The sequence below is a fragment of the Sturnira hondurensis genome, unplaced genomic scaffold (genome assembly GCF_014824575.4).
Source record: "Sturnira hondurensis isolate 20B ecotype Veracruz unplaced genomic scaffold, ASM1482457v3 Scaffold0024822, whole genome shotgun sequence".
NCBI lineage: Eukaryota > Metazoa > Chordata > Mammalia > Chiroptera > Phyllostomidae > Sturnira > Sturnira hondurensis.
In genome coordinates this window covers 2,312,976-2,338,919 of record NW_028097453.1, presented here as the reverse complement: position 1 = coordinate 2,338,919, position 25,944 = coordinate 2,312,976, and the positions used below count along the sequence as shown (strand labels likewise).

At 46.5% G+C, this 25,944-nt stretch overlaps 1 protein-coding gene across 2 annotated transcripts in view; it reads right to left on the bottom strand.

Moving 5' to 3' along the window:
* Positions 1 to 9,778: 9,778 nt before the first annotated feature.
* LRIG2 (leucine rich repeats and immunoglobulin like domains 2) overlaps positions 9,779 to 25,944 on the bottom strand; it is a 48,030-nt gene continuing 31,864 nt past the window's right edge. For both annotated transcript variants that reach the window (XM_037038937.1, XM_037038938.1), the window contains 7 exons: positions 23,677 to 23,840; positions 22,902 to 23,222; positions 21,677 to 21,958; positions 19,600 to 20,049; positions 18,841 to 18,990; positions 16,751 to 17,005; positions 9,779 to 14,567 (listed from right to left, as the gene is read on the bottom strand). In XM_037038937.1, coding sequence (XP_036894832.1) covers positions 14,341 to 14,567; positions 16,751 to 17,005; positions 18,841 to 18,990; positions 19,600 to 20,049; positions 21,677 to 21,958; positions 22,902 to 23,222; positions 23,677 to 23,840 — 1,849 coding nt within the window. In that variant the 3' untranslated portion in view covers positions 9,779 to 14,340. The remainder of the gene's footprint in view (positions 14,568 to 16,750; positions 17,006 to 18,840; positions 18,991 to 19,599; positions 20,050 to 21,676; positions 21,959 to 22,901; positions 23,223 to 23,676; positions 23,841 to 25,944) is intronic.

Below are 25,944 nucleotides of genomic sequence, written 5' to 3'. Positions count from 1 at the left end.
TTTCATAGCTTGTTACATTTCTCTTCCATAATCCCCACTGGCAAAGAGCCCACCTTCGGCTACTGTTCACTTTGTCTTACTCTTTTAAATTTTTTAAATTGATTTGAGAGAGAGGGAGAGAGAAAAAGAGAGAGAAACACCAATTTGTTGTTCCACTTAGGTATGTATTCATTGGTTGATTCTTGTTATGTGCCCCGACTGGGGATGAGACCCACAACCTTGGCATATCAGGGTAATACCCTAACCAACTGAGCTACCCGGCCAGGGCTCTACCATTACCTTTCCTGAAGTTTTTGGACAGGGGGTTCCCAAACTTGAATACCGTACAACTGTCTCTCCCCACCGCTGCCTAGTTTTCATGGCAAAATAACCATGACATCTCACGGACACTAAGTGACGCATGGAACCACGTGAGAAGCTCCCTCAATGCTCTTCCACCGACCTGCCAACGGCTTGACTATTCTGGGGTCTGCCCCGGTCCTGAGCTCCAGCCCAGAACCACCACCTACGGCTCCCGTGCCCGCTCTCTCCTCATCTGGCTGGGGGGCTGGGGGACAAGGGGGCTGTCTCTCTTCCTACAGAGACAAGGAACCAGAGCACCAGTCTGTCCCCACCCCATTCCTCTTTGCCTTCCTCCCTGCGCTCGTCCATTCTCCCCAAGAGGAGAATTGCTCAAGGTGCATCCCATTCATCCATCTTTGTTTCAGATAAATCGCCTCCTCTTCTCGTTAGCAGCTCACGCAGGTAAATACCTACCTCTCCAGGGGCCACTTCCCTTCCCTGCACCTGAGACAGGCCCTGTTGGCTGATCACAGCACTTGCTCCTAAGCCCCGGAGGTGATGATGTAGATTCAGAATCCTTCTCAACCCAATTCCCTAGGCAGGTATTATCCATCAATCAGAGCTGGCATGCCAGCTGAGACAGTCCTACTTACCATCAATGACCTCGTTGGTTAAATAGCTAATGTGTTTACTAGAAAAGCTCTGTTGAGTTTCAATTTCCACTCCCTTATGGAACCTTAAACTAGAGTCGTCTCCAGTTACATCCTATCAACTCGGAGCTTTTCGGGGGGCGGGGGGGATCTGGGTTGTGGGTTAGGATCTAGAAGAAGTCTAATTTGGCATCAGAATTGGAGTAAGACTGCCAAGACCAGGAGAGCTTCTGCTGAGAATTGTCCTGGACCATTGTCCGCTTCCCACCTCTTTCTCCGACCCAAACCCACAGATGTATCCGGGGAGCTGGTCTGTCTTAGCCGTGAAGAAGAGCGACTGAGCAGCTCCCAGATAAAGGACAAATGACCCCGAGGAAGAGGAATCTCTGGGGCAGACGGCAACTGGAGATGCCTTCGAGGTCCCTGAGCAGCAGCAGGGGTTTCAATTTGGCCTGAGCCAATGGAACCATGTGCAATGGAGCCGTGAGCAATGGAGAGACTCGGGTAACAGGCTGCTCCGGTTTCTCCCCTCCCCTCCGTCCCCTCCTCCCCCTCCAAGCTGATCACATTTCCTTGGTGATTTGCATGCTTAGTCAGTAGGTCTTAGGGGACAAGTGTGAATTCTGTAAGGACCGTGACCACACGAACTGCTCTGTAGTAATGTTATTCTCTGTAGTTATCTTCCTGCCTGCCAGCCTGCCAGCAGCATTTATCAAGCACCTACTACATGCTCTGTGGTGAGCACTCACGCAAAGAAAGCCCCTGAACTCTGGAGCTGCTGAGGAAGGCTGGGCGCTAAACAAAGGTGACGCCATGGCTCTGATCAGCAGGAAAATGTATCTCCAGTTGCTGTCTCTCTTCTTCGGGCCTTAAATGAACTGTAACTGAGTTTGGAGAAAACTAAGAGCCTGGGAGCTAAAATGCAGGCATTCCAGGGATTCTGCAAAACTGTGAAAAGCCCCCATCGGGTGAACACAAACCAGTTCTCCATCCAGGACACCAGGAAGAGGGATCAGCAGAACCCTTCCAGGTCTTCCCTAATTGCCAAGGACTGTCCTGTCTTATATATACTAACTCTCCATCCCCACAAAAATGCTGAGTTAAATACCTGTATTATCATCATTCAAAAGGTGAGAAACGGGCACAAAGGAGTTAAACGACTTGCCCGCAGCCAGCAGCTAGGAAGTGGTAAGGATGGGATTTGAACCTGTGTAATCTCCTAGCCGAATCCTAAACTACCTGAAACACGTACAACAAAGTGCTAATCGTGGACTGGAGTGGGGTGCGGTGAATAACACCTGGGTGCAGTTCCCCCACCAGGACTTCTATCAGTCAAAGTAGAAGGGTGTTAATAAACGGGAGACCCGGAGCGCCCACCGTCGCCCCTCATACGGGCCAGCCAGTCGCCCAGCAGACTGGTGCCCCAGTGCCTGACTCAGAGCAGTTTTCAGGTTCCCGAGTGCCAGACACGGAGACAGATTTGCAGGGGTCCCTCTGTGCACTAGAAAACTGTATTTTGACCAGAAAACCACATGACGTCATTAGTGCCCACGGTAGCACCCGTGGCTGGTTCTAGAAGCCTGAAGCCCTGACTCCGAGATTGGACCTCTGTCCTTTGATTGCTTTGTCACCGGTAAATATTTATTCATTCCATAAACAATTTTGAGCACCACGTCCTGGCCAAGCACCAAGTGCTAAGCCCGGAAACCACTAAGTTGAATTCCACAGCCGCCCCCAAGGAGCCCCTTCCCCAGCCCCCGCCCCCCTTTGCTGGTAGAGATGCAGACACAGATGGGGAAGGTGGGCCTGATGAGGCTGCATCCTAGCCATGCTCCTGAGAGCCAGGGTGAGCGCTGCCCTGCCCCCCTCCCCACCGTGCTTCCCCCCTCCCCCCAGGGGATTTTATGAGCAGCAAATGAGCTCCCAAGGGGTAAAGTGCTTTGTAAACAGCAGAGGGTGAGGATGCAGAGTGGGAGGAGGCGAGGATTTAAACGCAGGAGCTGGCCTCCAGGCCTGGAGGCCTTGTGCAGGCGGCTATCCAAGCCCAGCGCCCAGTCTGGGACTGCGGGCCTGGGCCAGGCCTCCAGGCGTAAGGTTGGGGCCTGACGCGCTGGCTCTCTCCGGGCAGGGCAAGCCCAGACCTGCTCCCCTGGCCAAGCAGCTTGGGGCTCTGTCTCTGCAGGAGCCTACACCTGTGGTCTACACTTCGGACTAAGTGCTCTTGCAGCCCTGCGCCAACCCCTGACCCTTTCAGTGTCCCAGTTTGAGTGACAAAGGCCAGGTCTTCCCTGTATTGAGAAGCCCGATTTCTGTGAATTCCCTTATGTAATGATATCCCTCAGACACGGTGGCCTGGGGTGACGCCAGCCACTGCCATTCTCTGTGCTGAAACGCCACCTTGAGGCCAACCGAATATACACAGTTGTTCTCCAATTTGCCTCTGCAGGTGGAAACACAGCCGACAAGAGGTGTTCAGAGAACCTAAAGAAAATGGCAGAGGACCCCCTACATCCCTTCGCCAACCCTTCTGTTGTCTAGAGGCGAAGTGTCGCCGCTTCCCAGGGGGACAGTACTCCTTCATGTCCAGGGACCAGTGTGTGAATGTCACTGTCTCACATAATGGAAATCTAGATTCCACGAGCAAACTTGCCGAGAAAACCCTCCGGTTTGCTGTGAGGCCCAGCCCCCGGCCCCCTGCAGCTCTCCTCCTGCCCCAAAGGCAGACTCCGGGGCTGGCTGGGAAAGCTGGTTTCCAGTGGGCACGACCTCCTGGGGGAGAGAGTGCTGACTCTGCTCCCATTTCTGGAACTGGCTGCCCTACCCCAAACACGAACACACGTGTTTCACGGGCCACTTGTTTCGAAGTAGCTGGGTGAGTCTGCAAAGATACGCCAATAGTTCAAAATCAGCATGGAGTTGTTTTTGCCTGAAGAAACTCCAAGCCAGATGGTAGCAGAGTATCAAAAAAATAAGCCAAGCTCCCAGCTGAGCAAGTTTTGTCTAAACCCTCCTACGTTAGGTTTTCTCTGCTCAATCTGTTGCCAGACCAGCAGTTTAGCTTCCTACTACTAGGCTGACTGAATCCTTATGGACACCTGGAGAACAAGACATCAAATATTCAAGCTCTCCCTGCTCACTGGGGGCGGGAGCGGGGGCGGGGGGGGGGGACAGCTGCAGGCAGGTCCAGGGGGCACAGAGGCAGCAGCGGCAGGTCTTGGCCTGAAGCAGCCTCTGGTCCCTCTTCAGAACAGCCGGACAAGGGGCTCCCTTTAGAGTCGGCCCGAGGAGCCCTGAAAAACGAAAAGGCTCTCTGAATTTATTAAAAAGCTACAGCGGTTCCTTATGCATAAAGTGCATCTGCCGATGGCCCAAGGGCCCAGAGGAAGTGAAGCCGCCACTTTGACCCGCACTTCCATGTGAGTTAGACTGACTGAAACGGACGTGCTCTCCCCGGCAGAAACAATGCCACTCAGTGCTCAGCGCAATCTTGACGTGAGACTCTGAGATGTGTGTTACCATCGTTGCTGTCCCGCAGAGAAGAAAACAGAGTCTAAAGAAACTGAGTGCTTCCTCTGTACGCAAAGCTCAAGGGTTCCGGTCCCACTTTATCCAATGCCGCCACCTCTGCACAAGCAGCCAACCTATTAAGTAAGTGCTGAAGGAATGTTCTAAAAAGCAATTCAGCTTGCTGTCGATTTTTGCGAGTTCTCGCACAATCACTAGCACTGCACTGCAGGTGGAGGAGGCGGACCACGAAGGACTGTCATTCAGGAAAGATGCTCACTGGAAGTCAGTTCACGCAACACCCTTTCTAGGACGCTCAAGGCTTCCAATGAAAGGGAAACATTTCTCTCGATTTGGTCTCTTCATTCCTTTCATTTGAGCCAGGCAGGCCCTGTTCCCTATAAAATCCCATGCAAGTGTTGGGAATCCTTCCGCTGACAGGGAACTCCGTCCTGGGAGAGTTAAGCAGCACCACTAAACAACAGGAAGAGACAGACCCAGTGGGGACAGCTGTGAGGACGGTCTCTGTGCCCGCAGCCACCATGGCGCTTTAGAGCCGAGAGGGCCTGTGAGAGCACCCAATGACAGTCTAAATGCTCCAAGACCCAGTGGTCAAGCAGCTTCCCAAGGTCACAGAGTCAGTGAGCTGCAGAGCTGGTCAGAATCCAGGTCCAACTAACTCCAAGTTTAAAGGTGCTTTTCTTTAATCATAGTTTCTGGAGATTTTATCTTGATTCTAAATAAAACCCAGCTAGGAACAAAAGTGTCCAGGACTACTCCTAAAATGATTTGGGGGAAGCTGCTGACATTCCCCTTCTTGAGCTGTTCTGCATGGGGGAGGGGAGGGGAGGGGAGGGGAGGGGAAGGGCAAGGGCAAGGGCAAGGGCAAGGGCAAGGGCAAGGGCAAGGGCAACGGCAACGCTCCATTCTGAATGCCCCATTCTGAATGCCCGTAACAATGACCAACACCAGCCCAAACAACCAGCCCTGTGCTGGGAACTGTGCTTAGTGCTTCTGGGCATTTAGCTCGTCCAACCCTGCCAACAACTTTACAGATGAGGAGAGTGAGACACAAAGCACCTATGGAACTGGCTTACGTTCCCACAACCGGAAAAGGTGCAGGTAGGCCCTGGCTGGCGTGGCTCAGTGGTTTGGGCATCGTCCTGCAAAGCAGAAGGTCCCTGGTTCAATTCCCTGTCAGCACACACGCCTGGGTTTTTCGTTGGGTCCCGGTTGGTGCCTCAGCAAGAGGCAACCAATCTATGTTTCTGTCTCCATGTTTCTCTCTCCCTCCCTCTCCCCCTCCCTCCCTTCCCCTCTAAAAATAACGAATATCTTTTTTTAAAAGATGGAGTTAGGAGAGGAGCCCAGCTGTTTCAAAGGCAGCGCTCTGACCCATTGACCTTTAACAACCAGCCACGTGGCACATGCAGGGCCCAGGGAAACTCAAAAGTAAGTTTTAGCTGATCGCAGGGAACCCTCACACACCAGCAGCTGATCCGGCAGCCCCAGCTAGCTGGAAGAGGGGAGTTCCACCACGGATGGTGGATTGGGGGCCTGAGAACTCAGTTTCTTGCTTCTCCTGCCCAAACTCTTTCACTGGGGTTTGAGTAGTACAGTGATAAGGCAACATTTAGGGCTGCAAGTTGAGTGGGACAGAAAGGAAATAGCTTTGTCTTCTACAACAAAGGTATTGTAGAAGTCACACTCTGGCCTTCTAGAGCTGCAGAAGATTCTATGCATTCTTAATTCTTCCACCACCCTCAGTAACCATTTTACTAACAAGTCTTGCACCTGCCAGAACTTAAATTAGATGCAAGACTTTTGGGCAAAATGAACCACTCATCCCTGTAAACTGTTATTTCTCTTTCCAAAATCCCTTTTCCTAAAGTGAGGAAAGTAATATACCCCACCAGCTCTGATGGCCCTCTTAAAATTTAGGTTGCCCAGAGAAACAAGAGACTTTCAACAGGGGTAGACGGGACAGTTTCCAAACTTATTACCTTCCTAGGCAAGAAGTTTGAAAAGTCTTTTGCTCTCAAGGGACCTTCGGGAGCTGACACACACCTGGCAGGTGAGACAGGCGACCAGAAAAGGTGAGAAAGCTTGCTTTTGAGGACTAGGGTCCTGGAGGCAAAACTCCTGACAACATGACACATCACCTTTTCCCCAAGAGTGTCATTTATTGTGATTTTGTACTTCTCTGCAGATCAGAGGTTCCCAACATTGCACACTGGGCTGTAAGGTCCCTTTTGGCAAGAGCAGATCTGCTGCAGTCCCTGAAGAGTACCCGGGTCCCTGCACAGAGGACAGGGCCTGGAAGCAGCACAGACCGAGTTTGACGTCGATTCTAGTCCTCTGTCCAGCTGTCCCTGGGATGCAATGGACACCCACACGCTTGTCTCTGGAGCTTGCCCGGAACAATAAATAATTCAAGCTAGACTCCCATCGCGGCTGACCTTACTCACATGCCTATTGTTTTTGAGACAGAGGAATTCACACTGGCCTTCATGGAGGATTTTAAAAGGGCACAAAATTAACTGCTTGATCCAAAGAACTGGAGAACAGCCAGTTATTCCATATATGGGATTCTACTTATTGACTTCAAAACTGGCTTCTCCTTGGGAAAGAAAAAAATGGGAGCTTAAAAGCACTTACTCTTGAGTGCTCCAAATCTCTCGCTTCTGTGTTCCCAGATGCACTCAACTAGTTAACACTCGCTTATGCTGCGAACTCGCTTAGGTCGCTCCCTGCTTTCTGGCAGCACCCTTCTGTGAGGCCGGGGATGCGCCTCGTGCCAGAACTGCCAGCCCACCAGCCACGGTGCCGGTCGGTTTCGTTGCCAGTTTCTCTACGGTGCGTTTCTGTATCCATGGCACTGACTGGGGCCAGAGGACAGAACAGCACAGTACAAAGAGCACAGGCTTTGGAGCTTATGACCTTAGGCAAAGTGCAAGGTGACCTGTAAGAAAATTCTGTCATGCCGACCTGGCAGGGTTATTGGAAGACTGGATTCGTCTGGTCAGACTGCCACAACCAGCACCACAGGCTGGGTAGCTGCAACAAACTTACTTTTTCACATTTCTGGGTGCCAGAAGTCCAAGGCCAATGCTGGCAGGTATTTTTCTGAGGCCTCTCTTGCTGGCCTACATATGGCTGCCTTCTCACTGCCCTCACATGGTCTTTCCTCGGTACAAATGTATGTCTGGGGTCCAGATTTCCTCTTCTCATTTGGGGGCACACAATTCAGGCTGTAACAAAGACTAAAAGACGAAGTAGAGGGGAAATGTGTGCTTTGGAATCACAAAGCATAATTCCAACTCAGGAGTTGGATTCTACTGCTGGCTAACTATGACAATTTGGGCAAGTTGATTAAGCTGTTTCTTCTGTAAAATGAGAGTAAGAATACCTCCCTAAAAGGCACTGTTGTGAAGATCAAGTGTTAAGTATGCGTAGTGCTCACCAGTATCTGGGCCAGTGTATCTGCTATCGTTGCACTGTATTTTCCTAGTAATAATCAGTACTTCCTATTAGCCTCTTTTTATCAAGGTGCTTTGCAACTAGCCTTACCGCTGGTCTGAGGACTACATAAAGTGACCAATCTCTGTTCTAGAGACTGAGAACCATTTTCTGATTGGCTAAACGAAGACAGCAACTGATGTGGTGGATGAAGGGCACCCAGCGAAGCCTTACTCTGGTAATAAGGCACTGACCACAATATCTGGCCACAGGGCTCCAGGCAGCTCCCTCCCAGGGTGACGGCCTGTGTCCCTCCACGTACCCCATGACAGCATTTCCCTTACAGCAGAAGCCACAGGCAGCCCATCCCGAGTGCACTGGCCAGAAAGACAGTGGCAATGGAAAATGGGCAGCCTGCTACGAAGGACTCCACTAGGCCAGTGAGAGCTAATGAAAAGGTGGGGTTTTCACTGGTGCTTCCAATCAGGGAAACAGTTTCTCCAGGCAGAAACCCTGCTCTCTGTTTCAACCTGTCTGAACAAGCAAGAACCACCACCTCCAGAAAGGAGTAGAGCCAACTCCTGTCCCGACAGAGCTGTGCACATGGTCACAGCGGCACCGCTCCAGAAGTGGCCTGCAGATCTGTGCCCACCCACAAACCATGAGCTACTAGTGCGTGACAAAGCACAGAAATCAAGAGCAAGCGTTTAGAAACAGCAGTTAGACGGAGTAATTTGTTTGACGGAGCAAGTTTACATGTTAAATCTGTTATAAAAGTTTTCCTATACTGTTTTTATTCCATGTTTCTAGATACTCATTGCACTTTACAAAGCACTGGTCCACAGCAACGCGTCCTGCGGCAGCGGTTCGGCACCGCGTCACTCAGGAGCGTGGAAAAACCTTTCATAGCTCAGCAGAGTGGCACTCTTCTGCCGGTCCACCACTTGGGTCCTAATACATGACACTCCAAAACAAAAGCAAAGCAAAATCATGGCATTCTTCTTCATTTCACCCTCAAAAGAAAATGGTAGTTTGTTTTCCTATCAGGAATATAGTAAAAACCAGCTTCTAGGGTGCATCCCAGCCCAACCTTTCACCACACTGGGAGTAGCCAATGCCCGGAGTGCCCCGGACTCAGATGGGTGTGCACACACAGACACAACACTGCAAGACTGTTCAGGACTGGAAGGCATCCCAGGGCCAAAAGTCCTGCGTATGAGTCAGAAAACCTGGCTTCCAACCCTGGCTTCACTGCCTAAAAGCTTTTGAACACGGTGTAAGTGATAGCATCACGGAGCCAGTTTCCAACCACAGTGACTTCAACAATCTGCCCAATCTGTACATGGTAAGAGCATTCTGAGATTTGATGAGATAACTCTCTGTGGGACATTCTCCTAGAACGCAGCGGATGTCCAGGGGCAGGGTCAGTGCTGCGAGCCCAGCCTGCAGAGTCGGGTCTCAAAGGAAACAGCCCCCAACATGGCCCAGCGAGAAAGCTGACCAGAACACTGACTTCAAATACTTTGTTAAAGATTTATCAAATTAGAAAACGCTGTCTTCAAATGCTTTTCTGCAGAGCGCGCACTTTTTCCTGAAGAACTGTTAAGTTTGTTTGTCCTCCCCACCCCCACCTCCCCACGGCAGCATCTAGCACCAGGGTGGACACCGGAAGAGGACCGGCAGCCCTCGGGCAGCCCGCAGCTGTGGCTCACCCGTGCCACACTCCAGGCAGCACGGGACTCTTACCCAAGCAGGAACTACAGAACGGTATGAACTGTTCCCCATTTGAACTAGTACAGTTATTTGGAGACCCTCTGGGAAAAAACTCCACAAATTTAAAAACACACCATTTCGCTCCTGTACTTTACAAAAGACCAGAAAAATCATAATGTATTTTAGCTTTATTGAACACATATTACAGTAGACAAACAAGTAGACAAACGCATGCTTTATAAAATATACATTCTCCTGTGTGAGAAAATATAAATAGATATAAGGAAAGGACCACACTGAACAACTTGGATTATAATGCTCCTTGGGACAGCTAGTGCCAGGACTGCTCAGACTGACACCCTCTGACGGTGGGGTGGGGAGAGTAGAGGGGCGCAGCGGGCAGAACAGTCTATGGGTCAAGAGGCCACTTTAAGTAGCCAGGAAATTTACTAAGAGCAGCTGACCAGTTGATGATCAATTTCTTTCAAGACAGTTACAGCTGATAACTATACTTACATTTGCAGACAGGCTGGACTCAAACTGTATCTCACCTTCACCCCACCCACCGGGGAAGACTATTGGACTGATAAAAAACAACACACAACCTTGAGGGAATAGGTCCAAATACTACTCTTAACACACACACACACACACACACCCCTTCGTACCCACAGAGCCTTCAGATGATTTATGAGCTTTCAGGTGTTTAGTTAAAAGTAGCTTGTAATATACCTCTCGATTCAGAACTTGTTATTTTTGCAACAAACCAGGCAGTGCCAAAAAAGAAAGAAAATTAAGGCTAACTGATGTTGGTTTAGATTGTACTCCAAACAGGAAAGTTAGAAGGAGCAAGAGGGGAAAACATTTGCCAAACTGAACTGGAAAAAGAAGCTTATAATAGAAAAATAAAACATTACTTGCAGATTGCCAAAATAAATTTAAGCTCAACTATTCACAATTACCCCTGTTATCACAATTAAGAAGCAAGATAAGCAATGGAGGGCATGGCATAAAATGAGAGCAAATTTACCTCTGTTGCTCCACTACCCTCTTAGCATTTCTGGGGCTATTTGAATAACTGGAGAAGGCCACAACACACTTGGCTAAAATACTGGGTATAAACCTGAACACTTCCAACCCCATTCAAAATGAAGCCCACTGATAAGAAGAAACAGGAATGAAAAGTAGAGTAAAAGGGAGGGTTATAATACATTATAGGTTTTCAAACTTTCTATTATGGTAGTGCCATTTGTATTATTAACTAGTAGTTATAGATTTCCTCAGAAAAATAAACTCAGACTTTCATGTTTTCCACCATTAACACAGAATAGGCCAAGCCTCAAAATTCTTTAAAAAAATGTTTAAGTGCTCTACACTTACTTTACATAAAGGAATCTGAAGGAGAAAGTGTTTCTGGAGATTTCTGACAAGAGAAGAATGAGAGAGACCTCAGTCATCTTGGCCATATTCCGTATCAATGCAAACATGCCTTCAATGCTGTAACAGACGATTCCTTAGCTTCCATCTGTACTTTCCCCACAAAAGGCTGATTATTCCGACTGCCAGGCAAATCTAACTGTTAGAGGGCGAGCTTATACAAAATGATTGGCAAGTGTATTCTGCACCTGCCTGTAACTCCTCCCCCACTGATCTGACCCATGCCCCTTGGAATAAAATGAGAGAATCTCACCCTCATTTCATATGATAATGCTTTAAGTAATTCAAGACTCATCATCTCTCCCTTTTCTTAGAAAAAGGGCTAAGAGTCTAAGTAGCTTAACATCTTGGTGTTTCTTTTACAACCCCCCCAATGGGCAATGTGAAGGCACTGGTTTTCAACATGGAAGTTACCTTACAGGAAAACACACATCTGAAGCCTTCTGGGCTGGCACAGGGAGGGAAGCACACCTGGGGGGAGTCTCTGCTATCCTCGGTTCTGCAAAGTAACGTGCATGCTAGGGACAGCATTTTAGAAGCTGCTGAGTGACAGAGAGCCAATGGCTCTGGGTAGCCCCTGTGCCAGTAAGGCCTGGAGGTCAAGGAGGATGCTGTAGTTCTTCCAGGCAGACTCGAAGAACCATCTGAGGGGAGCAGACCTCGGTGGTAACAGACCTGGGGGCAGAGAGCAGCCCCCCACCGCATTTTCGTCTGCCTTGCCCTGCAACACCCCTGGTCAAACTGGCAACAGGCAGACACAACACCCTGGAAAGAAACACCGAGGAGTGACTAGTCCTGATGATGGGGATGGGTTAAATCACTGCCTGGTCAGAAACATAGGCAATAATGAGAAGTTTCAGGAATTCCTCCTAAGATTAGAATTTATTAAATTTATCATTACTTTTTAAGACCAGGGGTAGGCTCTGCACATTTAAACGAATTCCTGACTAGTTTTTTGGACCAGTTTTCCAGTTATGTAGACAGGCTGGAAACACCTGGGATTTCCAGATCCACCCTAATGGAGACCCGGGCCACCGGAGCCCAGACCTCGACACGGAGGCAGAGAGTGGCCGCCGCTGCAGCAGTGAGGCGGCACCGGTCCAGCCTGTTCTCATCCCCTTGTGCCTAAGAGGTGATGTTCACCTGCAGCCTAGCTCTAACTCCACCTTCCTTCTCAAGGAAGTCTATCCCAATGTGAGTGGGAGCACTATCGTTACTGGGACAACCTTGAACACATGAGGAAGGTTAGCTGCGGCCACCAGCCTCCAGTGGATTCTGATGCTCTGGAGGGCGACAGGCACTGGTCATTGAGCCAAGAGTCCTTGTTAACTGAGTGTTCTGAAACAGAGTATTTCTTCTCATGATTATTGTACCTCCCGCTGCAGAGGAAATAAATCCGGCTCAAGTCAAGGAAAGCAGCATCACTCCTGCTCTACCCCAACAAACATTTCATGAAAGCAGCTTTTTGTCAGAGTAGCAGAATCCTCCTCGGCTCCTGCAGGGATCACAGATTCGTGGAGCATTACAGCTGGAAAGGGCTTTAGAGCATCTGGTCCAACGCACTCACTTCACAAATGAGAAAACTGGGCTGAGATGTCAAGGGACTGGCCCCTGATTGTATAACTGGTAAGTAGCAGAGGTAGGAATGAAGTCAGCTCTCTTGACTCTAAATTAGCACAAATTATACTACAACCCTAGTATGTAAGAAGGATCACAAATTGAAGGGTAGGGAAAAAAGGTATTTAAGAAGTTCAAAGTAAAAATAAACAGAGGCTGACAGTTTGAAAAGGAAAAAGAGAGAAGTATGGTAGAATGAAACAAGAGGCGCTGCTGCCTATGGGAGAAAAATTTAGGATTGAAAACAAGTATGAAATTCTAGCAAAAAAAACCCAGAAATTATGTGAGTTTAGAACCCTTGAAATGCACACTGACTTACATATCTTTGCTTAAGTGACTGACGTCAGCTTGTAGGCAGCTAGCACTTACTAGATCTAGAGGACAGATTCAGACCACCTACACAAGGAGCCTGCAAGCACCCTGACTTCAGTCCACTGCACTCCATTAGAGTGGCAAGTCCTTTGTTCACATAAAGCTTTTTGCTATAAGAAATTTGGAAACTTTTTTGGCTTAAATAATCCCAGGGACCACTCCAAAGCTTTTCAGTGTAAACATTTCTGCACATTCTTCTACTTCCAAAAGCCCTCTTCCCTTAAGAGACACTGTGCATTGGTAGAAGAGACATTATTAAAAAACAAACAGAAAAGAAGCAATCTTTGGTTTCCTCATTAACTGAGTACTCTGTTGAAAGCAGGCACTCCCCAAACGAGTTCTCCTCTATCCATGCGCACGTGGCAGCGCCAAGACTGCTGGTGCTTTGGAAGAGCCTTTTTGGGCTGGAAAGATACTATTACCTGGCACTCGTCAACAAGTGTCCAATGAGATGTGTGAACCTCTAGGTATGAAGCGGTTAACTCCACCAGGACTGTGTTTGTGTGTACCCAATCGCTGGGTACCTTGCCTCTATACATATACCTCTTGACGAATGACATTTCAAAAACTTCAAACAGTCTTTAGATTCACTAAACTGACATACACAAAATCTGTCTGTGGTCTGAGAAGCTGCTGTCAACACTAGAACTGGGTATTACATATAATTTTGGCATATCAAAAATATTTACACTGCAGCCAACACAATGAATACAAAAATTATTTATAAATGCACATATATTTACAATGAGATCCCCGGGTGATAGGGAACGGCCCCCACCAAAAACAATTCACCAGAATATAAAACTCCTTGACCTGGGAACAGCTGGCCAAGCCCGGGAGTCTGGTGGAAGACCTTGAATATCAAAGCCCCATGCTCCACCACATGCTGAAAGCCACCGACCAGCCCTAGAACACTCCGCGGGCTCCAAAGTCCCTCCTGGTCTTTAGGAGCCCACACAGGACAGGGAGCCCCCTGTGGGCTGAGACAACTGGACATCGAGCAGCAACGAGACGCTTCCTGATGCACAGTGCACAGCCGGCTCAGCCACGGCCCCACCGGGCAGCACGTCCGTCCTCTGTCCTCCTCTGCCCTCGCACACGTTTTATTACATGTACCACTTCCGCCAGCCATTGCCTTTCTGGTCAGGTGTAAGCCCCAACAAGTGCCTGGCCCACCTGGTGTGGTCAGATGTAGCTGTAGACAAAGAGTAAAGCAAGTGCTGACTTGGAGTTTCGTCTCAACTCTGAGGTAGCAAATACAAAATTAACTAACTCGGGCCTTTGCCCGGATTTCGTCTCGAGTGTTTCATGTGCCCTCACTACCATCTTGAACGTTCCGAGTCCTAGTGAAATCAAAAGCGTGGTCGTGTGACCTGTGACGGGGCACGGGGGAAGCGGAACAGCCCGTGTCACGCTCTGCCGGGCCCTCGTTGTGACAAAGCTGTGGTGACTCCAGCACCGGCTGCTGGGGGAAGGGAGGCCGAGGCAGGCCGAGTCCATCACCCGCACTCCACGGCGGCCGCTGTGGCGTCTCTGACAAAGACAGGAAGTATCGGTGGTGAGTATAGGTTCAAAATTAATTTTCTAAAGCTTGATTTCCTTTTACCCAAATCTCCAAAAAAAATAAAGATACCCAATATTCCTGAATAAGGGTGCTGAGGTCCAATATATATTTGCCGCCTTCTTAGCTATAATTTTAAAAATATTTTTATGTATTCATTTTTAGAGAGGGGGAAGGGAAGAAGAAAGAGTGGGAGAGAAACATCAATGTGTGGTTGCTTCTCATGTGTCCCCCACTGGGGACCTGGCCTGCAACCTAGGCATGTGCCCTAACTGGGTTCGAACCGGCGACCCTTTGCTCTACAGGTCCATGCTCAATCCACTGAGCCTCACCAGCCAGGGCAATAATTTAAAAAAGAAAAATCTGGAACTATGGTCTTGCAAATGTTTCTACTCAACAAACTGAACCAATTATGTACTGAATCCATGCTATATATCTTTTACTTTTGCCTATTGTTAATGGTTCTGCTGCTACAAAATTTGAAAATAAAACTCTTTAGACACACAGAAACAGACTAAGAGACTAACAGTACCCACACTGTAATGAAAGTTACATGATACATAGAAACTGATTCAAAGCAGCCATTTTTAAATAACAATTAAATGTCTATGTTTAAAAAAAACTACCTTAAAAATAAACCTTTACTCCCCAGCTTCTAGTATGCCAATAACTCTAACAGTAAAACCAGCCAAAAGTAGTGAATCGAATTATCTGTACTTTGGGTTCAAAAGAGTCCACTTCTCATTCTCTTTATTTACTGCAGGGGTGAACTCTCTCCCTAAAGATCATTTACTGAAAGTTATATTAACTTCATGGGGATGCATCGTAGAAAAAGCAGAGTCAAAACAAATGTTTAAAAACCCCATGTGAATAGCAGACAGCAGGGTTCCTCAAGCTTTAATATACGTACAAATAACCTGGGGATTTTGTTCAAATAGAGACTCTGGTTTACCAGGTCTGGGGTGGGGGGCTCAGGGTCTGCCTTTCTACAAGCTCTTGCCGACAGCCCACCCTGTGAGTAGCCAGGAGATAGAGCGCCCTGGACAGGAAATGAGCACCAACACACTACTCCCTTTGCCAGTTGCCTCACTTAAAGACCAGAGAGATTAACTAAGATATGCCCCAAGTTAGGGAAAAGAGGCACTGCATTTAAGGGTCTATCTGAAAGACTCTTGTGTGTGACTTTTCTGGGACATGGGAAAACAGACTCGGTGTTGGTGCATGTCTTTCCTGGACACTGAGACTAATTTTAAAGACAAGAGACTAATTTTAGTAACACTATACTCTCCTCTGACCTGAACCCTCTTTAAAACCTTCCGAGAGTTGGTCTCCTGACTAAGAACAACAGAGCACACCTCGAAGGGCCCACGTCAGACCCTCCCTCCTGGAAGCACATCTCAGCCCGCCCTGCTTCCAGTGCTCCTGGACCTCAGACCCACACAAGGGTGACCGACAGCTGGTGAAAAGCTGAGATGGACAAGGAGACGTGTACAGTAGTGCCCTTCACAGTCTTGAAAGAGTTCTGTTTTGTTTTGCTTTGTTTTACTGACCAAGTTGTTAGCAAATGCTTCATCTGTCCCATTTAACATGTATTCCTTCTCCTGGGCCATGTGGGACCAAGGTCACCAGCCAAAACTGCTTTCCCACATGTACCCTGATCATACCTCACAGACAAAAGCAAACACCTGTCAAGTGATACTGACACAATGCTTCCCTGATAGCACAGCAACCAAATAAAACACTTTAAAATATTTAGTAAAAACCTTCACCAAATTACATCCTTAGCATTTCAAATCTCCTTCATGTAAACAAAGATGAAAGTAATAGTAACACATATATGAAACTTTTAAAAAGCTTTTTCTATGTGGCTTCTGAATTTTTAGAGTTGTGATCTTGTTACTCACACAAAAGCTGTTTTCATCCTATAGATGCACACTTCTTTGTGACTCTAAGCTCACAAAATCTCTTGCTCTAGTTAATACCAGTTAACAATAGCTAATCATTCCATTATACTGATTTGATGGTTTCCTGTCAAATAACAGTGCTACCTATGTGATAGAAAAAAAATCAAGTGGGTGAAAGCGAAACCAAAATAAGCAAAACCCGCTGTGCCCTTTACCACCGCCCCTCTGTGTGGAGGACGGTTTCCCCTCACCAATCTTCTCCCGACTGGGGCGAAAGGCAGGCAGCTCCCCATCTGCTGGTAACGCCAGGCTCTCCAGGGCAGTGGCATCTTGAGAAGGATGTGCCAGATACGTCTCTTTGGGCATCTGGACCATGAGGCTGGACAGTGTCTGATCTAGAACGTCTTCCTCGGCAACGTAGGTGTACGGACAGTGTTCTCGCGTCCTGGAGTAGATGTTGGCATTGTCGTAACAATCGGAGCAGATGACCCGCGTACTGGCGCCACCTGAGGACAGCATGGAAAGCAATCCCAACGCCCTTCAGTTAAGGGAGCAGCGTCACCCGTCCTCAGTTTCCTTCAACACCTGTTATCCTCACCATCAGAGCTGGCATTTACTCCACACTTACTGTATAAGCCAGATGAAGGTCGAGGTCCTTCTGTGAATTAACTAGTTCTCACAAGATCTCTGTAAGGAAGGGGCTGTTATTTCCCCTGTCTCCCAGATGGGGCAACTACAACACAAAGAAGTTAAGTCGCTTGCCCAAACACACTGCCAGAGTGAGGAGCTGAAGTCTGAACTCAGGCGCTCTGGCTCCAGGGTTCAGGCTCTTGACAGAACCATCTTTGTCCAGCCTGGAAGAGAGCATGCTCAGATCAAGGGAGCCAAAATAAGGCTGGCACTGAGCTACAAGACACGTTTGGCTTAAGCAAACTAAGCAAAGAACAGGGAGTTACGATGACTTCACTTCACAAAAGCCCGTATTACTTTCAGGAGTCAAGAGGTTAAGCAACAGTAGTTACAGAAAGTAGCCCCCAAAAAGCCAAGAATCCTGCCTCACAAATACGTGTTTGGCAGAACCAGAAGTTTATAGTGAGCTCCCTGGACTGTTCTGTGCTTCTGAAAACTGAGTGATGAAAGAGAGGAAAGAGAGTAAGAAATAAAGAGTGAGTTAATAATTCACGATCAAGCAACAAAATGTTAGAACTAGATGAGATTCAAATGTCATTTAGTTTAACCCAGAAGGTGGTTATTTCCTACAAATTTCAAAGAGTAAAGGCTTTAAGTATTCTTTTTTTTTAAGAACAACTTCTCACTTTTTTAAAATTTATTTATTTATCTTTAGAGGGGAAGGGAAGGAGAGAGGGAGAGAAATATCAATGTATGGTTGCCTCTCGTGGGTCCCCTGCTGGGAACTGGCCTGCAACTCAGGCATGTGCCCTGACTGGGAAATGAACCATGATCACGTGGTTCTCAGGCCCGCACTCAATCCACTGAGCTACACCAGCCAGGGCGTGGCTTTAAGTATTCTTTAGAAGCTAGAAATGCTCCCTTTTCCATGGAAAGCCAAAATAAAATTCAACTTATCAATTATGTAAAGTTCTGTCAAAACCCAGCAAAAAAAACCCCTAGAAACAGAATAGACCTTAACTTTGTCTAGTACTTGAAGTACTACACAGACTTGTTGAAAGAATCTGCTAGAATCTTTGGGGAAAAGTGCTTTATAAATATTGTTTCTTTACTTTAAAAATTAGGAAATTAGAGCTCTGATCTTAGCTTGTTCATGGCCACAGAGCAGGAGGAGGAACTGGGACTCACACCCAGGTCAATGCCTCGGCTCCCATTCCCCTCCCTGTGTTCTGGCGCTCCCTGTGGGAAGCGGGAGTGGGAAGAAAAGCTGTGTTGAGAAGCCAGGCTCTTTTAATTAGGGCACATTTTCTCTCCCCCACCCCTCTCTCTCTCTGATACGGGCTGAGAAACACCCTCCCCCTTTGTATTTTGGTGACTACACACCTGTCAGCAGCAGAAGTGAACCTCCCCCAGGCATGTCTGAAGGATGCTCCCATCTGAATCAGAGCAGAGACACCTGAAAACAGCTCCTGGTGCTTCTCCTTCCCACAACAACACTAGTTAGGGAGGCTGCACTGTCTCCTCCCAAGCCCTATAGCATACATTTCTGGTGACGACTTCTCTGCTAATTTTCCTTCTACTTTGCATGGCCCCAATGATTTGAGTATCCCTTTAAAACACTGCTTCAGGTTGAAGGAGGAAACGATCACTAAAAAATAAACTCAACAGGGGAGGACTAAAATTGTAAGCAGAAGCAACGAAGAGTCATTACCTTCAGGGCCTTTGTGCAAGTACCCATTGGCCGGAGGCATCAGCTGCTGGTGACTGCCTGCCTCCGAGTTGCTGTAGCCTTCCTGTGGCTCCGACAGAGTTCCTTGGGAAGACAAGTAGCTGGGAATGTCTGCAGGCAGATTAAGCTCCTCTGTAAAAGAGAAATCGGTTTGTTTGAGAACTCTCAAATAAAGTGAGGCAATTTAAGCCAACACTCAGAAGCCCACCTTGCAAATGGGTTGCACTGTGACACTATTGCCAGGGAATGTTACGTATTCCTTGGAACTTAACAGCTCATAGGATTTTCCCCTAAAACTACTCCTCACTAGAATGCTTCTCAAAGCTTTGCTGTGAAAGTATTACCAGAAGAAACAAAACCCTAAAGTCTGAAATCCCATCTGCAGGCACACCTGCACAGTCTGTGGCTGACCCTCCTCTCTCGGGACTTCAGGGCAGGGGTGTGAAGACTCATGCCAGGCACGAGGGCCCCACTCTTCCCATAGGGAAACTATGATGGAAATGAGCACAGGTATTAAGAAAAGAAGAGCCAAGTTTTGAGGGCGTGTCCACAAATTCTTAAAATTACTCATCAGAGGTTCTATCACATCAAGGAAATAGGACATTTTAACAGAACAACTCTTCCTTCTACCACACAAAGTTATCAAAGCTCCTTATATTTCAGTTTTCATATTTTACAGTAAATCCTACACTACATTTCTGGCTCAAGTACAAGCCATAGGTGTCAACGGGGCCCACTCACCCGTGTTTGTGATACTGTAGTCTTCATTTCTCCTTCTCATGTGGTAAATCACAATGACCCAGATCAAAGAGGTGCCCACCACACAGCAGACCACCACAATGATGACAATGCCGACTGTGGTCCAGCCATCATCGTCATGCCCAATGCCACTCTGGGAGGAGTCACAGTTAGGGGATGACATGACATGTAGGTAAATGTGACCACGTTCTGTCCCAAGAGTGTTAGACATAATGCAGGTGTACTTCCCAGCATCTTCCAGCCCCGCGTCTACGATGATGAGGAGCTGGTTGGCCGCGGCAAAGAAGTGCCGCTCCGTCACCAGCAGCGGCCCGTCGTCTTTGGTCCAGTTGAGGCGAGGGGTGGGGCTCCCTCCAGCTATGCACTGCAACACCGCGGTTCCGCCGCGGGTCACCGTCTTGTCCTCCAGGGGCCGGACGAAAGAGGGCGTCTCTAACAGAAAGATGTATCAAAATCCTGTTCAGCAACTGTATTTCTTAAGTCCGACTGAATTAGACTAATGAGGTGAAAATGAAGTAGGTACTTTCATATAGTCGTGGGAGGGATAGAAGTTACTATTTCAAGAAAGCAAAAGCCTCAAAAAAACCCCTAAATTTTATCTCAGTAATTCCAAAGGGATTTTATCTAAATTTTATAAAACCTAAATTTTATCTCAGTAATTCCAATGGGGCAAGCTATCCTAAGCTAGAAAACTCAAAATTCTCTACACAGAAATGTTTACTATAAAATTAGTTATAATTTTTAAAAATAAAGGAAAAAATCTAGCAGGAAACTGATTAAGTAAATCACAGTACACAACCACGTGACATTTTATGAAGATGGATGACAGGGTAACCCTGTGATAACACTAAGTGGAAAAAATAGATAAAACTCCGTAACAATGAGTGTAAAAAAGAAGTCCAAAATGACAAGATCTTTAACAAGTGTCTGAGTGACTTTCCCTCCTTTATTCTAATTTTGTGTGTAAAGTTTTTAAATACAATACACTTGTCTTTTGATACATGTAAATAACACAAACCAGCAAATGTTTAAAAACCTTAACATGTAAGGAAACAAAGAACTAAAAGCAGATTTAAGTTCCATGAAGAAAAACATTCTCCTTTTAAAAAAACAGGCTTGTCAGAAGAAATTTGTAGGGAAAAGACATTTTACCAGAGCACAAAATTAAGAGGAGTATACTGGAAGGAAAACAGAAAATCTAACTAGAAGACTATTCGAAGAAATAGAAGACTATTCGAAGAAGAAATCTAACTAGGTTATTTTGTCTGTATTAAAAAAAATTTTTAGCCCTGGCTGGTGTAGCTCAGTGGATTGAGCACGGGCCTGTGAAGCAAAGGGTCACCAGTTCGATTCCCAGTTAGGGCACATGCATGGGTTGTAGGCCAGGTCCCCAGTAGGGGATACATGAGAGGCAACCACACATTGATGTTTCTCTCCCACTTTCTCCTTCCCTTCCCTTCTCTCTAAAATAAATAAATAAAATATTTAAAAAAAAATTTTTTAGCTCTGGCTGGTGTAACTCAGTGGATTGAGCACAGGCCTGCGAACCACACGATCGCAGTTCAATTCCCAGTCAGGGCACATGCCTGGGTTGCAGGCCAGTTCCCGGCAGGGGCCAGTTCCCAGCAGGGGACACACGAGAAGCAACCATACATTGACAGTTCTTTCCCTCTCTCCTTCCCTTCCCCTCTAAAGATAAATAAATAAATATTTTTAAAAAAATTTTTAATGGATTGGGGGGAAAACAAATTGTTTCAAGCTCTGTACGACGCAACAGTATAAAACAACTGATGCTCACTACCTCACAGAGGGAGACGCAACACATCAAGGGACCCGAATATTCTATTCAGGGGATCAAGACCTCTAAATTCGCCCTTGGCAGTCCCCAGGTCTCAGCTTAGGCTGACATAACCCTACATAAACCGCAAACAAGGTGATGAAGATGTAAGGATCACAGTGGAAATCTTGGACTTAGCCTTTTCTTGTCACTGAGGCGAAGAGCAGGTCCCTAAAAAACAGGCTCCTACAAAAGCAGGGACCCGTGGAGCAGGATACACACCTAACACCGTGAGGGAGGCATTTGCTGAGAGGCCTCCGGCTATGTTCTGGGCCATGCAGCTGTAGATCCCCATGTCTTCTATTTTCACGTTGGCAATGAAGAAGACATCGTCCTCGGGCATGACATGCATTCGTCTTTCTCGGGCCGCAGGAAAGTCAGTACCCCCATCCTTCTGCCAGGAAATCTGAGGCGCGGGGTGCCCCTCTGCAGCACATTCTAATCTGGCCATGGCACCGGTGCGAATAGTTAGATCCATTGGAGTTTTCAGAAAAGATGGCATCTCTGTTCCAAGAAAGATCACGGAGAAAATGGGTGGGGGAAACACACACAAAACACAGAGGCCAAATGGCAGCTGCTGCAACGCTGCACTGCTGCACGGACCGTGCAGTACAACTTCAGAGGCCCTTTCCCTCTCAGAGTGTGGGGGCACAGTGATGACGAGCTCTTCTGGATCCCATGACACACCTTCCCGACCCCCCCATGGCACAGGGGACACAGACGGCCACAAACCTTTCTGACAGCCACAGACGGCCACAAACGTCCGTTTTTTGAACCTGGCATTTACTGAGACTCCATTACCTGAGAGACTGAGCAGTGCTTCTCAAACTAACATGTACACAAAGCTGCCACGGCAACTGCATGGCACCAAAAAGTGTGCCTTCAAAAATCTCATAAATCAACACAGAAGCAAGACACGAGTACATCTTTTGGGTGCCCAAAGCCTAAAATGTTGTAGTTATTCAATATAATAGGTTGGAGATTTTTTTTATAGCCACAGCAAAGAAGAGCATTAATTTCAAAAATAGTTTGGTGTGACTACATTCAGACAACAATGATGACCATGGACCCAGACATGTCCTAGACACTCCCGGTTGCTGGAAGGCCTTGTGAGCAGTGAGGAGTGCATTTCACAGTTTTCGGAACAGAATTATGGTTCTGGGGAGAAAATGCAGTTTCAAAAGAATTTTTCCAAAAGCATACATAACAGTGAGAACCTGTCTCCTAGGGCCACAGAATTCATATTTACCCCTCAACCGGAGACCAGTTAGGGACAGTGAGTGGACAAACTGACAGTGTGGTCTACACATAATCACAGCCTCAAAGACAAAAATAGTGAGATCTGCCCCTCAAATGTCAGGTTTAACCTAATTTTCTTTCACATTCAAAGTTGAATGTGAAAAAGCTTTCTAACTACGAAAACTAATTAGGGAGCACAATTCCTTACCATTCACAGTCAGTCTGGCTTTTTGAGAATAATTAGAACCAAAATGATTAGTAACAATGCACTGATATTTCCCCTCATCGGTGAAATTCACATTGGAAAGATGTAAGACACTGGTATATTCCAGAGCTTCTCCAGCTTGCTGCTGGTAACGAACAAAATTCTCAACATCAGGATCACACAGGATTTCACTGTCTTTGCGCCACACGGCAGACATGGGTGAATCGCTGCTGCTCACTGCAGTGCATGTCAGGGTCACATTCACGCCTCGGAGAGCAACTGTGTTTTCAGGGTGTGTTCTTATCTGCGGTTTGAGAAAATCATCTAGAGGAAAAAATAACAGGACGGGGCAAAGTCAGTTGTTTGCTTTTGCTTCTACAAGTTCAACTTTAAAACAAATAATGTAAAATTGTGTGTTCTGTTTATAAATGGCATGTGAAGACTGAAAGAGACAAGAGAGCTCGACTCCAATTCCCTCATTCAAAGATGGGAAAACTAGGCCCACAAGGGTCACATGGCTTGCTCAGACCTCTAAGTCAGCAGCAGAGCCCGCCCTGGAACTCAGGTTTCCAGACTTCAGGGTCAGCACTTTCCCCACTATCCCTTACTTTCACTTATGCTTAGAATGTACTTCTTAAACATTAGCAGTTACTGGGTCAGAAAGAAAACCTTCATTAAAATTTCGAGACAAGTTCTAATCCTATTACCTCCTTTTAAAAAAACTCTGTTATTAAGACAGAAGTGTGTCACATAGAAAATTTAAAACACTAACACAAACCACAGACAAAATCTTTCAGATCCACACTCAGGAGGCTCTGCCCCGCCAGCCACTCGGGGTGCGCACAACTTGCATTCACGGAACGCTGAAAGCCGTTAGCGACCAGCCACTGCAGCAGCCACTTCAGATGGCAGTCACAGAGCAAGCTGTTCGTGTTCAGAATCCTGCAGATTAAAAAAGGACAAGAAGTACTTTGTATTTTATATTCCAAGTTCCTTCAAGCATTAAAAGGCCACTACACATGTATGCATTTTTCTTGCCAAAATGATGTTTAACCTGAATCGAACATGAGAAAACAAATTCAACCCGTGAGCTTGAACTCCTCAAATATCGTTAGTGTCATGAAAGACACTAACGGGGAAGAGAGGGAGGAACAAGGCAAGGGACCCATTTTAGAGTAAAGGAGGCTAAAGAACAGTTAAAACTAAATGAAATGCATGATCCTTGACTGGAGAAAGAAAGCTACAAAGAACACTTTTTGACAACGGGGAAATGAATTATGAACTGCACATTGGGTAGTATTTTATCTGATGTTAATTTAATCTCACTGGTGTGACAACAATGCCGTGGTTATGTAGGAAAATAGCCTCATTCTTAGGAAATATAGGCTGAGATATTTCAAAGTAAACTGTCATGACGTTTCCAATTTACTTTCAAATGGTTAAGCAAAACAATAGTGTGTGTGTGTGTGTGTGTGTGTGTGTGTATGTGTATGTGTGAGGTGTCAGGGACAGAGATGGAGAGAGAGAGAGAAAGGGAGGGAAAGAGTGAGAGAAATAGATAACAAATTTAACAAAATGTTAACAATTGGTGAATCTAAGTAAAGGGTATATGGGTGTTCTTTATACCTTCTTTTAAATCGTTGAGGTTTAAAATTTTTCCCAGGAAAGTTCAGGAAAAAGTTGTGTGTGTGTGTGTGTGTGTGTGTGCGCACACACACATACACACACACACACACACGAGAGCATAATTTCTTAAACTGCTTCATCAAGATGGAAAACACTTCAGCCCTTGGCAATATGTACCACAAACTTAAACAAAGAACCACTGAAAAATTATTTGTGGTCTATAATAGGCCTATAAAACACAGGGTGGGGTAAAAGGTTTACAGTTGTATGTAAAACAGTTTATTTGTGTATTGCTATTTCTTAATTATGTATTATTTATTTGTAAGTTTATTTGTAAATTTATTTCTTAATTAGGTATTATTTATCTATTTACAACTATAAACCTACTTTTGCCCCACCCTGTATATTTAAAATATCAATGTTTTCTTTCAATAGCCCCTTATCTAGTTTTCAAGTCTGGAACAAAGTACCCAAGATATGATTCTAAACACTGACTTCAAACAATCTTTAAGGGTGTATCAAAAGCCATGTTTATCAAGGGTAATTTTCATTAAGGAGGCCAAAAGTTACCTTATGCATGGAAGAGTTCTTATGTTATATTCATTCCTTCATTTATAGAGAAATATTTGTGTCTACTATGTGCCAGAAAGTGTTGCAGACTGTGGGAATACAGCCTTCATGCAGCTTATGTATTTAGAACCGAGCAATAAACAAAAACATGCAAGTGTGTCAGAAAGTAAGTGCCATCAAACCCACATGTACAAACAGTGGGACAATGGCACTGAGCAAGCAGCTACCAGTTTAGGTCAGACGTTCAGGGAAAGAGCCTTTGAAGACACATTGGGACAAAGACCTGACAGCGAATCCCGGGAAGACCTGCGGTTAAGAGTATCAGACTGAGGAACCTGAGGGACAGTGACAGGAACGAGGTCAGAGGGCTGAGCAGGGAGGACGAGGCCGTGCAGGCGCTTTATAAACTAAGAGCTTGAGTTTTTTTCTTTTGTGTGATGTCTCCAAAATCTGCTTCTACTTCTGGAAAATGGGACTGAAAATGCCTACCTCAAAAAAATTCCAAGGAAAGTATTTAGCACAGTGCCTGGCCCCAGATACACTGGATTCACCCTTGACCTCTATCTCCCCGCATCTCTCTGCCCATCGCAGGCCCTGCAGCTCCGCCCACACGTGCCTGACTGAGCACCCTGCAGTCTCTCACGTGGGAGGACAGGTGCCAAAACATCGACACTTACTGTCTCTGAGTAGTAGGGGTTTGGGATCTTTCTCTCCCTCCTGGTTCACCTACACTTTCTAATTTTTCCACCATGATCATATAATTGTAATGCAAAACATCTTTTACTTTATACGCAACTCTCCAACCTCCCTCAATATTTACACAAAGCATTGTGAACAATACCAAAAAGTA